The 13,436-nt window shown below is 37.1% G+C and overlaps 1 protein-coding gene across 5 annotated transcripts in view; it reads right to left on the minus strand.

Annotated features, from left to right (window-relative positions):
- Window positions 1–1,571: 1,571 nt before the first annotated feature.
- Window positions 1,572–13,436, minus strand: part of il1rapl1a (interleukin 1 receptor accessory protein-like 1a) — a 99,656-nt gene continuing 87,791 nt past the window's right edge. For 3 of the 5 annotated variants that reach the window (XM_058788012.1, XM_058788011.1, XM_058788010.1), the window contains 6 exons: window positions 10,756–10,888; window positions 9,560–9,705; window positions 7,109–7,255; window positions 6,766–6,936; window positions 6,085–6,129; window positions 1,573–5,861 (listed from right to left, as the gene is read on the minus strand). In XM_058788012.1, the coding sequence (XP_058643995.1) occupies window positions 5,140–5,861; window positions 6,085–6,129; window positions 6,766–6,936; window positions 7,109–7,255; window positions 9,560–9,705; window positions 10,756–10,888 (1,364 nt within the window). In that variant the 3' untranslated portion in view covers window positions 1,573–5,139. Of the gene's footprint in view, window positions 5,862–6,084; window positions 6,130–6,765; window positions 6,937–7,108; window positions 7,256–9,559; window positions 9,706–10,755; window positions 10,889–13,436 lie in introns of all 5 variants that reach the window. The other 2 variants (XR_009272935.1, XM_058788013.1) reach the window with 2 other exon arrangements.

Consider the following 13,436-nt stretch of genomic DNA (forward strand, 5'->3'; position numbering starts at 1 on the left):
TGAAATGGTTTTCAAAACTGTCCTGGAGCATCCTAGCACTGTCTTCCTCATCTAACACACCCGATTCAACCCGTCAGCTCATTAGAAGAGACAGAAATGGGTCAGAAAAGGTGATGAGAGTTGAGAGAAAATACGATGCGTGTCAGATCCGCGTCCCGTTCAGCAGCGACATCTCTTAAAGAAATAGCAGCCAAAAACAACCTAATAACCAGCTGCTGTGATGTCTGTTCATCAAGAACAAAAGAAAAAAGAGGAAATCAATAACTTTTATAGTTTTAAGGATTCATCTGTATTTAGTTTAGAATTTAGTGTTTGATAACTTTATTCAATTTCTGTATATTTCTGCTGAGGGGCACAGGTAGATAAATATGACATTTATTATAATGGGTTTATGTGAAGATTGTTTTAAGTTCACTTAAATTAGAAGTTATTTTTAAAGTGTAATAAATGTTAAAATTGATAGCTCTCAATTATAATGTAATGTTTAATGGCTATAGTCAATGGTTAAATATTAGGGGGAAACATCTTTATAGGGAAATCAGGATTAATTGGTATCAGTGATACTGGCCTTCAGTCATAAAAATAAAAATGCCATTAAACAAATATTAAAAATATTTTGTCTTTATGTTGTTTGTACATTAATTTGAAGATTTAATGTGAAATTATTGCAATATAAAAGTATATTTAAAAACTTTACTGTGAGGTGGGATTAATCGCGATTAATTTCAGAAAAATGTGATTAATTAGTAAAAATTTTTTATTGATTGACAGCACTAATATATATATATATATATATATATATATATATATATATAAATACATTTGTACTATTTCAAGTTTATGTATATAAATTGAATAAATATTAAATTAACATATATCATGAAGCAATGTGAATTAACAGTGAACAATAGCATTTTTATAAATGAACATTAAAGGAACAGTCCACCCCAAAAAAAAAAATTGCTAAAAATTTGCTCACTTTAAGGCCATCTAAGATATGATGAGTTTGTTTCTTCACTGGAACAGATTTGGAGAAATTTAGCATTATGTCACTCGCTCACGAATGGGTCCTCTGCAGTGAATGGGTGCCATCAGAATGAGAGTCTAAACAGCTGATAAAAACATCACAATGATCCAGAAGTAATCCAAATGACTTGCTGTCCAACAATTAATATCTAAAGAAGTGAAAAGCTGCATGTTTTTAGGAAAAAATCCATCAATATGTTTTGCTTCCGGCTAAAATACAAGTTCTCTAATATTGCTGTCTCCAGTGAAAAGCTTGTCTTGACTGAATCAGGAGAGAAATAAGTACAGATCAAGCACAAGTGAAATTGTGTTTTTTGCATTGTTGTTAAAACACCTTGATGTATTTGTTTCTTACAAATACAGCTTTTCACAAGACGTTCATTGATTAACTAGTCATCTGAATTTTTCTAATGCTTTTAGAATAATTCCATAATGTTTGGACTCTCATTCTGATGGCACCCATTCACTACAGAGGATCCATTGATGAGCAAGTGATGCAATGTTAAATTTCTCCAAATCTATTCTGAAGAATAAACAAACTCATCTACATCTTGAATGGTCCGGGGGTGAGAAAAGTTTTAGTAAATTTTCATTTCATTAGATAATCAGGGTTGCTGCTGGATTTTTAAGCTCAAATTTAAGACTTTTTAAGACCTGCACAAATAAAATGAATACCATATGAGCAGGGTAGGGCAATGTCTATGGTAAACTGTAAAATGACTGTAAAAGGCATGATTTACAGTTCAGATAGAAGTTTTCACAAAAACAATAAGTTTTATAAAATTATACACTTCACATTTCAGCCTTTAAACCATTTTTGTTAATGGATGGATGAGTCAAATGTATTAATTATTATATTAATTTAAACAATTATTAATACATTATTATATTAATTAGATAACATACACACATATTTTACTGTTTAGATTTTTATAATGAATTATCTCCTTATCGATCCACCAGTTCACATTACAGCTCTGCGTGTTTGCAGGATAAACACATGGGTCGATTTTTGCATTGGTCTGAACAAAAACAACCCAATGTTCCTGCAATACTGGAGGCTGCAGTTCTAGGACTGGGACAGCACCATCTATTCCAACAGAGGAGACCTGATTCAAACAAACAAACAGATGCAAACAAACAGCACATCAGACGTGAAGCACTGCGGATAATTAACTGAAGTCTCGCATAGACACAAGTCTTCTTTCCAAGAAAACTGAATTTTAAACCAGAATATATTGAAATAAATTAGGTTAAATATTTGAAGAGGGTTACCAACGGGTATGTTTAGTGTTAGGAGAACATGAACATGCACATTCTTATAGAACATGCACATTTATTCTCTGCCAGCAGGAGGCGCTTTCGAACGGTTTCCCCGGTAGCGGCAGAACACAAAGCAGCACAGCACCAGACTTTGAAACCTGCAGCGCTCATAATTATTTATAGCTTTTTGAAGTTTAATCGTCACATTAAGCTGTATCGCGATTCTGGTCTGTACCCAAATTTAAGACCTCTTGAAATCATAATTAAGACTTTCTTGTACAATTTAAGAATTTTTAAGGACCCACGGGAAACCTAATTGCTGTAGAAGTATTGTTCATTGTTAGTTCATGATACCCAGTACATTAACTAAAGTTAATAAATAAAATTTACTGTAAAGTGTTGCATTGGCAGTGATTATCCTCAAGTTATTGTGATATCATTTTACTATTTTAAGTATTGTTTTTAATTATGCCCATATGTCTATTTATGTTCAATAATTACATAAATTCTTTTTATGTAAAATATTTATTAATGTTATCTGTCTACATGCTATTTTCAAAGACACATTTCCATTGTACAACAAATCCAAAGAATTATAAAGCATAAAATAGAATCTTTTTAGATGTCACAGTCTGTAGTAATACAGAAATAAGTGCACATTAGATGTTGTGTTTCTCTTTTATTTAAAGAGGTGCATTCATATGCTTATGATATGAAATGATTTTTTTGCTTATTCAACTGTAGTATCCAGTATGTAGCATTTTGTTCAAAAGCATAATTGAAATATTCAGTTTTAGCAACTCACCTAGAACCTAAAACTTTGTGTTTGTTTCTCAAATAAGTGTCTTACAGACAACCCGCTGTGAGAGAATTCACATCAGGCCTGACACACCTCTCACACACAGTCATGCTGGTATTGGTGGATTACGGGGACTCTCCATAGGTGTAATGGTTTTTATATTGTACAAACTGTATATTCTATCGAGCTACACCAACCCTACACCTAACAGAAAACTTTGTGCGTCTGTAGATTTTCAAAATACACAATTCATGTTTCTTAGCCTTTTGAATTACGGGGATATATAGGCAGTGTCCTCATAAACCACCTTCACATTGTAATTATACATTATACAAATTTGTGTCCCCGTAAAACCACCCAAACCAGTGCACTCCACACACACACACACACACACACACACACACGTGCACAAAATTTCACCGACCAGCTTATAGTGGTTTGTGACTTTACTGTACACAGTGAGAAACAATATAAAAAGAAAAATGATTGTGCCTCTAGAGAGATCACACATCTCTCTGTGATAGCTGTTGTTCATAATACAGTAAATATTCAAATCAGGATACACAACTAGTCTCTATGCATACTCAAGAGGTAAACATTCATACATAATTCTAATTATTTTTATAAACAATTTTTTTTTGCAACTGAATTTTGAAAAAAATAAAAAAAAGAACAAAGAAAAATAGGAGAAAAGAAATTACAGGAATCGTTTCTGATTTTCTTTTTTCTTTTTTCATACAGTTAGACCTCTTTTTACTGTCAAACCTCTTGGTTCTGATTCTAGCTTTGTGTTTTTCCCCCTTAGAGTCAGTACATGCTGCCATAAGTGAAAACCCCTAGATTAGGAAAACCTCTAGACAAGATACAACAAATACATGTTGACTTTGGGCATTTATTAAATCATATGGTGTGTTATCAAGCAGAGTTATTTGACACTCTATACTAGAATGCGAGTATACAGGCCTGTGTTCCTCTGTGAAACATGCCAGCATGTATCTGAGTCACACAGCAGCTAGAGGAGAAAAAGACAAGCATGTAACCAGTGTGTTAAGACGTCAGACTGAGAGTTAAACATATTAGAAATGTGAAAGAAGGTGAAAAGGTCTGCCTGTGAAACAAAAGTCCTAAACTATGAACATAAATAAAAAAATACAAACAAAAATGCAGTTGATTATTGTTTCAGAAGTTAACATAAAACATTTCCTTTTCTCCACAGATGAGAACAACGTAGCAAACTGTATAAAATACCCAAATTCACAAATAAGAGAGTCTCCAGTCCCATTGTCCCATTGACCCTGTGGTATTAGAGAGAATCAGCACTCTTCAGATATAAAAATAGATTTCTCATCATTTAAAATCCCCTTAATATTTGAGAAATGGTGCTGTTCCTCTTGTAAAAGAAGACAGCACCGCTCTCTGATCACCTCTGTCGACCCCTTTAGGCTTTCGTATATTTTGCATAATTTGTAATATATTTCCTTCTTGAAAATTTTGCAATTAAAACCATAAATACATACCTTACATCGGACAACAGAAAGAAGGACGGAACAAAACGCAGTAGCTTCCGAGGAAAAACGACAGTAGCTAAAATCAAACGAGGAATATTTCAGTTCATTTCAAAAGAAGGAAGAAAAAGCAAAAAATTTCAATCAAATGTCCATGTCAAACCTAAAAAAAGAGGAAGGGACAAAACGAAAAGCATCAAGCGTTAACGAGTAAAAATAGATGGCGTGATCAAACCCAACATGGAGACAGGAAGACAGCGGTGCTACAAATATAACGCTAACATCTACACGAGACCCTGTATACCTCCATGTGGTGTGACTTTATATGCTCAGTTCACGCCTACAGATACGGCACTACGACGTCCCTCGCCGCCGGATCAATGCCCAAAAGAAGACGCACATCCTCAGACCCACTTAGCATGGACAGAACGATCATTCCGCTCACAGGAAGCCACTAACCTCATCGTGTCCTGTGCTGTATGCCAGCTTATTTAGTCCCCCGTGTGCCAGATGGCCCAAACCATGCGCGTTTCGGATTCTCTGTGTTTACCAGATGACGCTGGAGATGCTCGTCTCTCTGGGCAGCAGCGGGAGCATGGCATTGTTGCCGTGGTGCTCATCCAGGCTGTGCTGGCGCATGGTCTTGTTGTTGACGGGCCGCTGGCCGTTCAGGAGGGTGAGGGGCAGGTTGCAGTAGGTGTGCTGGGGCGGCAGCGTTCCTCCGGCCGTGAAGGGCAGCTCGTAGTCGTAGCTGCGGTAGTGCGAGTGTTTCTGCCGTGCCAGAGAGTGCGAGCGGTACGAGCTCCGCAGGGACGGGCGCAGCTCAGGGTGAGCCGGCGCCAAGGCGGCGGACGTGGCCGTAGCCATGGAGATGGCCGAGACGGTCTGCAGGTCGGCGAAGGGCCCAGGCTCGCTGGCGTCCAGCGCATGATTGGTGAGGGTTTGCTGGGGGCGGCGGTACGGCATGGTGTAGCGGAGCTGCTTCCAGAAGCGCGAGCCGGGCTTGTTGCTCTGCGGGCCGTTCCAGTGCACCACGCTCAGGCATTTAATGGATTGTTTTAACTCCTCCACCTCCTGGTAGTTAATGACTCCTCGCAGATCGGCACACTCGATTAAGATCACTTTAATGTCCCCTGAAACCAGAGAGTTGCGCAGACGGGACTCCAGCTCAAATATACTCCACCCGCGACGCAGCACGTAGCTCGGGGTCAGCACGATGATCAGGCGTTTACTCATGTCTACGCAGCGGGACACGTCCTCTATGTACGCTACAGGAGATAAACACCACAGACAAAGGAAGAAACTGTAATACCAAAATAACAGGTCGACTGAACATGAGGACTAAAAATAATGCACAGCTGAAGACAAACGCACATTTAGGACAGAACAACCACAGTCATTCATGAAGAACAATCTGCATGCACAATGTATGCATGTTGTGCGCACCGTACATGTGTGCACGCGTGTTTTTGCATTCAAACAAATTTGTACCTCTAAGAAGATGTGTGTCATCCTGGTAATGTTGACCGCTCATACCTGGACATAAACATTCAGCTTTCAGACACAGCACACATACAGGGCAAAAACACCTGACATATGATGCAAACAAACAACACCGTGTCACATAAACTGACTCTGATGGCTTGCAATGGGGAAAAAAATGGTGGTAGTATTATTGCCCACGTTTTAAAATGATTGTTTTGTTCTACAGAAAGTTTTAAGACTAAATACTTATTTTCTTATTTAACTAAGCTATTTTCTAGTCAACATATGGCTTTCTGGTCATATTAATGCTGATGAGGGAGTTTAATTAGATTTAATTACAAATGATTACATTACTTTGCAGTATTAGGAAGCAAGATAAATCCAGTGCTGCTTTCATGTTTATGAGCTGAAAACGTCACACTTCATTATGAATGATCGAGGTGTTTTTATTAGTTCTGTACAATTAGTGCCGTTTGTCAAATCTCTGCACAACTTTCTTTTGTGATTGTTGTGGGTCTCTGAATACACTCCTAGTCCTAAAACCTCACAAGAATTCATTTCTCTGACTATTCATGACATTTCTGTGAACGTCATGTGCTAATGAAAATGTTTTAAACATTTAAGACAACATTTACAAACACGCTAACAAAGACATACATTCACACAAAACACACATTCGGCACATACTGCTGGTAGGAATGAGATCTCGGTCAGGGATGAAGAGTTTGTATCCGTAATGTTTCTCCAGGACGTCAGGGAGAATCTCCAGAGCAAAGCGCTCCTCTTCCTGTAATTCCTGACCCCACTGATCCAGCTCAACCTTACTGTAGGACAGGTATGCATCATACTCTTTATTTTCTGAGGGGAAAAGAAAGAAATGTTTAACAATATATTTTAGAAATATTACAATACTTCTGATGAAAAAAAGATTCAAAACAATTCCATATAATGTAACAATTAGAATCAAATATGTAATTGCTGCAGTGTCGTGCTCATTAGTTCCTGTAGGGGGAGTGTGTGTGGCGTTTACCTCCGTCTGTGTCCTCCCCACCAAAGTGATGCCTGTAGCAGAGCAGCAGCTCGATCCTGTAGCACTTATACACAGACAATAACAAAGCCAACAGCAGAAGAATCGCACCCAGTCCACCAGCCAACTCCACGGTGTACATCAGCTCCACTGAGAGAGACAAAATGGAAAGAGAAAGAACATATTACAAACATAATACTCCTGGAATAACATAGCATACATTCGTACTACATTTGTGAGGGAAGAACTGCAATCCTATGCAGCATTGCGAATGACAATCAAATTAAAAATTATTTTGTACTATATAAAACAACATATTTTACATTTATTGCCAAATATGCATATTACACATACAATTACTTAAGTATTTCCTTTGACTCTTTGTTATTTACAGTGCTTCATGGAAATGGGAGCTCTTTTTGCTAGTTGAGATTCTCTTATTGGTGGAGGTTTCTCTTCTGAATCATTGGTAATGTATTTTTTCACTAGGAATTACACTGTTTAACATGATTATTTTAAAAATAAATTGAATTACACTATGAATCAACAAACTTGAAGCTCACAGTAGGTCTGTCTTTGAAGGTGTATAAGTTCAAAATCAATTCCCTCTTGGAGAAAACAAATAGGATTTTTACTTCCAGCACCCGACAGTTGCATTTCATTACAAAAACTTTCTAAGCCTAGAATACTATTTCATTAGTTTGTAACCATGGCGATTTTAGTTTGAAGACTGAATTTTTGTCAGATTTTAATTTAAGACTCCTATCATAGCTAAACCGGCAAGACTTCCTTTGTCAGTTAGCTTCACTAGCAAATCTACCAGCCAGATCAGCACCAAACCAGCCTGGACCAGCATGGAAATTCATGCTGCGCTAAGAACATACACAAAGGGTGAGAAATGCAAAATGAATTCAGAATGATTAAGCGCTAATGATGTTCATATTGTTCAAAGCTCCTCTGCGCTACAGCTAATGGAGGGAAACACGCAGGATACACTCAGATGCTTCAGAGAAGCTGAAAGATTGTGAAAGCATGTGTGTTTGTGAGCTCAGCAATGAGCTGAAGGAGAGAGAGGTGGGGGGAGGGGGTGCATATGAGAGATTTGGTTTGTGTGTGTGTTTGTGAGTATGTGGCTTTGAGATTATCTGCAGAAATATGTGTGCATGGCTAAGACGTTTATTCATTTGTGTGTGTGTGAGAGAACAGTTGAATGAGTTTTGAGTTGGGCTGAGAGGGAGAGAATGTGTCTGAACTGCTGAAGCCGTCTCCTCCTCTGAACTGCCATTAAAAGAGAAGATAGGATGCCTTCAAAGCAGCTCTCTCTAAAAGAGAGTGAATTTTAGATGCTGATGCATTTCCCGAAAGGAGAGAAAGAAAGAGCCAGAGAAGAGGAGGGAGACACAGGAACATGCTGTGCTGTTTATGTAAAGAAACCCCACAGCACATTAAAGGGATAGTTTATCCAAAAAATGAAAATTCTGTTCCAAACCTGTATGACTTACTTTCTTTTGTGGGACAAAAAAGGAGCAGCTTTGAAGAATGTCCGAGCTGCTTTTTTCATACAGCAAAAGTATACAGTAGGTGACTAGGGGCTGTCAAAATATTAAGCATCACAAAAGAATTTTAACATAAAATGATTAATATGATAATAATGTTTCTTGAGCAGCAAATTGGAATATTAGAATGACTTCTGAAGGATCACGTGACACTGAAGACTGGAGTAATGGTGCTGAACATTCAGCTTTGTCAGGAATAAATGACATTTTAAAATATCTTTAAATAGAAGACAGTTATTTCAGATCGTAATAATATTTCACAATATTACAGTATTTTTAATCAAATAAATGCCTTGCCAAACATAAAGGACTTTCAAAAACATTACAAAACTGTACTGACCACAAACTTTTTGAGCAGAGTAATGTATACTGGAAAAAAAAGATTGTCAGTGAGCAGTGTTGGGCTAGTTACTCAAAGAGTGTAATATATTACTCATTACTAGTTACTCCTTTCAAAAGTAATATTGTTACTTTACTTATTGCTTTCTGGCAACAGTAATTAGTTACACTACTAGTTACTGCAAAAAGTAATATTAAGTTACAAGTAACTAGTTACTGCCCAACACTGACAGTGAGTGACTTATATTGCCATCTGTTCATCATATAAAGACACTGTATGTATTATAAATTTCTATTATACGAACTCATTTGATTGCACTTTCATTTTTTTTTTTTTTATGGTGATTTTTTTTTATTTGAAGCACCGTCTGCGCTTTCACTGTCTAAAAAAAGAACAGCCTTAAAATTCTTCAAAACATCTCGTTTTTTCATAAAAGAAAGTCATACAAACAAACAAATGACAGATTTTTCATTTTTGTGTGAACTGTTCCTTTAAATGAGAAGCAGCTGGTATGACTCAGTCGGTTGAGTTCATGTGTGTTACGGCTGAATGTGTTACCTCGTTTCCCAATCTGTACATTGGCTTGTCTTCTCCCGTTGCCGTTTTCCGCATAACAGGAATAATTACCCAGATCTACCTCCTCCAGTGAATCTATGGTCAGAGTAATGGACACTTCCTGTTCACCCAGGTGTTCTCTGACCGTCCTGGCGGAGAGAATAAAAAAACAATGAGCCATTGTTCACCAAAGGCTGTGGAATAAAAGTTTTTTAATTAGCCCCGTTTGATAGAGGATTTGGGGGATACATTTTAGACTGAGCAGCTTGTAGAGATTAGAAATTTTGGGAGGAAGGGTTTCGGGTTTGGTTGGCGTTCAACAAATGGGGCTCTCATTTAATTATAACACCGCATTTTCACTCTCTTGTTTGTCCTGGCTGAATCATTTGAAACTGAAATTTCATTTAAAAGATGCTGACATTGCTGCTCCTTAACTGCATGTAAATGCAAATGCATTCGGCGCATGGTGCGAGATACATTTCGCTGTGTTATTAGGATGTATTCAGCACTTGCTCAGATCCAGCTCTCTTTCAGACAGGGGAATTAATAATAGTGTGTCATCACAGCGACCACCCCTGCTAGATATAAATAGGCTCATATACAAGCTTGTGATATCAGTAATTGAAAATGTACTGTCGACATCTCAGTGAACATTTAAAGTGTGCTTTACCGTGCACTATCTATCGTATTGAATAAGCGATTTCACAGTGGAAGCTAGTTTTAAAAGCAACTGTTTCTTGTATACCATTACAACAACACTATGGTGGTACAGTGACAGTAATACCATCGAACTTTGATATATTATCATGGTACTGAAAGATAACCTTATTCATTTACTAAGGTATTTACACTCAACTCCAAAGTATGGCCAAAATGCTATTTGCCATGGTACAGGAAGGCTGTATGGAAGGAAAACTATTTGCCTGTAAATACAATAAGTAAAAAAAAACAACTACATATATATATATATATATATATATATATATATATATATATGTTATCCATCCATCCATGATGGTCTAAGCTGTTATTATACATCTGCTGTGTAATTTGCATGCAATTCTAATTTTTGCATGTTTTTCAGTATGATATCCTTAATTCAGAACATGGGCTTTTTTTGAAAGATTGTATGGGGAGGGAGTTGTTTTGAGCTTGTGTCATAAAATGTTTACTCTCGCCTCCACTGTGTTCCTTCTTACTTGATTTCACTCTCTCGAATCCGACTCTGGTCCATGTCCTCAATGAACTTCTCTCCTTTCATCCAGTAAACAAGCGGACTGATGTCCCCACTGTACCCAAAGAAGGCTCGGCATGTCAGGTTCAGCATGCTTCCTGCAGGGGTAAAGGAGGTTTGTGATTACACATTGACAACTTCCTTCTGTTTTGATCCAATAGTTCCTCTGCAGGGCTTGTTGCCCTCTATAAGAATACGTTGGGCCCATGCTGTGTTTGTGTAGCCAGAGATACTGGCCACGAGGGGGTCTCACTGTAATCAATGGCAGCTGACAAGCTCACAATGGTGTTCTGTAGGTTAATGAGACTCACCAGTGTGCTCGAAAGCAGAATCATAATCAGGGAGCTATTTCTTGACAATACAATAATGTGTAAAATGCAATTCGTTCTCAGTTCTTTGAACCGTATTTCTTTAAAATGTATTTGAAACACCCTTAATAAAGCATTAAAATCAGTTAGATCTATTCTTCTAAAAGCAAGGGTCTTCAACAGGGGGTCTCTGAACCCTCGGAGTATGCCAATTATTGTTTGATTGCACAGATTTTTGTGAAAAAAGTGGAGAAAAAAAGTCATTATGAGCCAGTATAAAAAGCTACACTCACTTAAATACAATATGTAAAAGTGGGTTCCTGCTCTCTCTCTATTTTTACACTAAATATGGAAGCCTTTTCTGGCCTTGGAATAAAAAGTAAAAAAGGTAATTGCAGTTCTGAGAAAGAAAGTCAGAACTGAAATATAAACTGAAAAAATGGTCTGAAAAAAGTGTCCTATTTTAAATTGTTTATATGGTGTACAGATGATAGATGTACACCATTTCATCTATACAACACATGAAAATAGTTATTCCCCTTTACTCTGAATTGAATTTCTTAAAGATTACTTTTAATCACTCTCAAAGCATCAAGATCAGTGAGATCTATACTTCTAAAGCAAGGGTCTTCAACGGGGGGTCTACAGACCCTAAGGGATCGGGCAATTATTGTTTGATCTCAAAAAAAAAAAAAAAAAAAAATCAATGAAAAATTGCATTAAAAATACAAATGCAAAACTGAGAACTACAACCCCTAACAACAGTGGGTTTATTTCAGTGTATGAACATGTTTATCCTCAGTGGTTTGAAGTGCTGCTTTCTTTGCGGTTGAGGTGGTATTTCTGCCTTAATGTTGTGATGTTTGTCGGTTGTTTGACGTTAATTAGGCATGTCTTTAGACTAGCAACGAATAAAGCCCAGCACCGGGGAAGATCTTGCTCCGGGCCCCCAAACAAACCAAAAATAGCGTCTGTCTCTCACCAGGATGTGAAGTACATGTGGAGCATCTGATCAAAGAGATACTGAGACCATGAGTCTGTAAAACAGCACCATACATGCATACTGTAAATGACATCAAGTCACAGAAATTTAACTGATACTGGGGTTTGATGTATTGTTGACATAATAATAAACACAAATTACATTTATGGAATGTTAATGTTCAGACATTCACAGTTTGAGACCTTTAAACCAATTACATTTACATTTAATCATTTAGCAGACACTTTTATCCAAAGCGACTTTCAAATAAGGCAAAACACAAGCTATTTATCATACAGGAGCCAGCGACATTAGCAGCGCCGCAATACTGAATTCCAAGAGTAAACAAAAGCTAGAGCAGAAGTGCGACCGCAGAAGTAGAAAAGAGAGATTTGAATTTGAATTTGATTAGGATGTCAGTGGAGCAAGACTGAGAGGGGTGAACCGTGGGCCGTCACCGGTCGGTTAAAGACCAAATACACTGGCGTTCTTGTGCCAGGTTTAATTGAGCTAGTTTGAAGGCTGGCCAATACAGCATTGCAGTAGTCCAGTCTTGAGATGACAAGATCCTGGATCAGGAACAGATACACATTAGAACACCCTAGCAGCCACTTACAACAAACTAACAACCATTCAGAACATTTTAGCATCTGTATAGCCTAGCGGAACCAACATACTGTTATTCTACAAACCTGAGCTAGTTTTTTTTTGGTTTTGAATGACTCAAATCAGTCATTCTGTCATTCAAATCAGTATCTGTCTGATCTGTTCTAACTGATCAGAGTTATGTTTTTTCATAGAAGACACTGAAAAATGGCATAGACTTCCATTGAAACTTTCTGAATCCCAAATTCTTAATGCAGTATAAATGCTTAACGTTGTATAAGCTTCAAATTTCAAGACTGTTATAAGCTTTTTTTTTTTTTTTTTTTAACATTCAGGCAAAGCTTTGTCAAGCCATCTTTCAAAGTTTGCTTTACTAGATATTACATTGCTTGCAAGGCAGTACAGATATTCCTTTGAAATTCTTTAAACATTGTATTTGTTGTTGTTGTTCTTCTTCTTTTTGTTTATAAAATCTTGTAATCAATTTCAGCCCAAACTGTTATGTTCACAATGCTCACCAAGGCTGCATTTATTCGATCAAAAATGCAGTAAAAACATTAATATTATGAAATATTTTCATAATTTAAAAATGACTGTTTCCATTTTAATACTAAAATGTATTCCTGTGGTGACAAAGTTGATTTTTAGCAGCCATTACTTCAGTCTTCAGTGTCACATGATCCTTCATAAATCAATCTGATTTAGTGCTTAAGAAACATTTTTTATTATCATCAGTGCTGGCATTTGTGC

Source organism: Onychostoma macrolepis, chromosome 09 (genome assembly GCF_012432095.1).
Source record: "Onychostoma macrolepis isolate SWU-2019 chromosome 09, ASM1243209v1, whole genome shotgun sequence".
Taxonomy (NCBI): domain Eukaryota; kingdom Metazoa; phylum Chordata; class Actinopteri; order Cypriniformes; family Cyprinidae; genus Onychostoma; species Onychostoma macrolepis.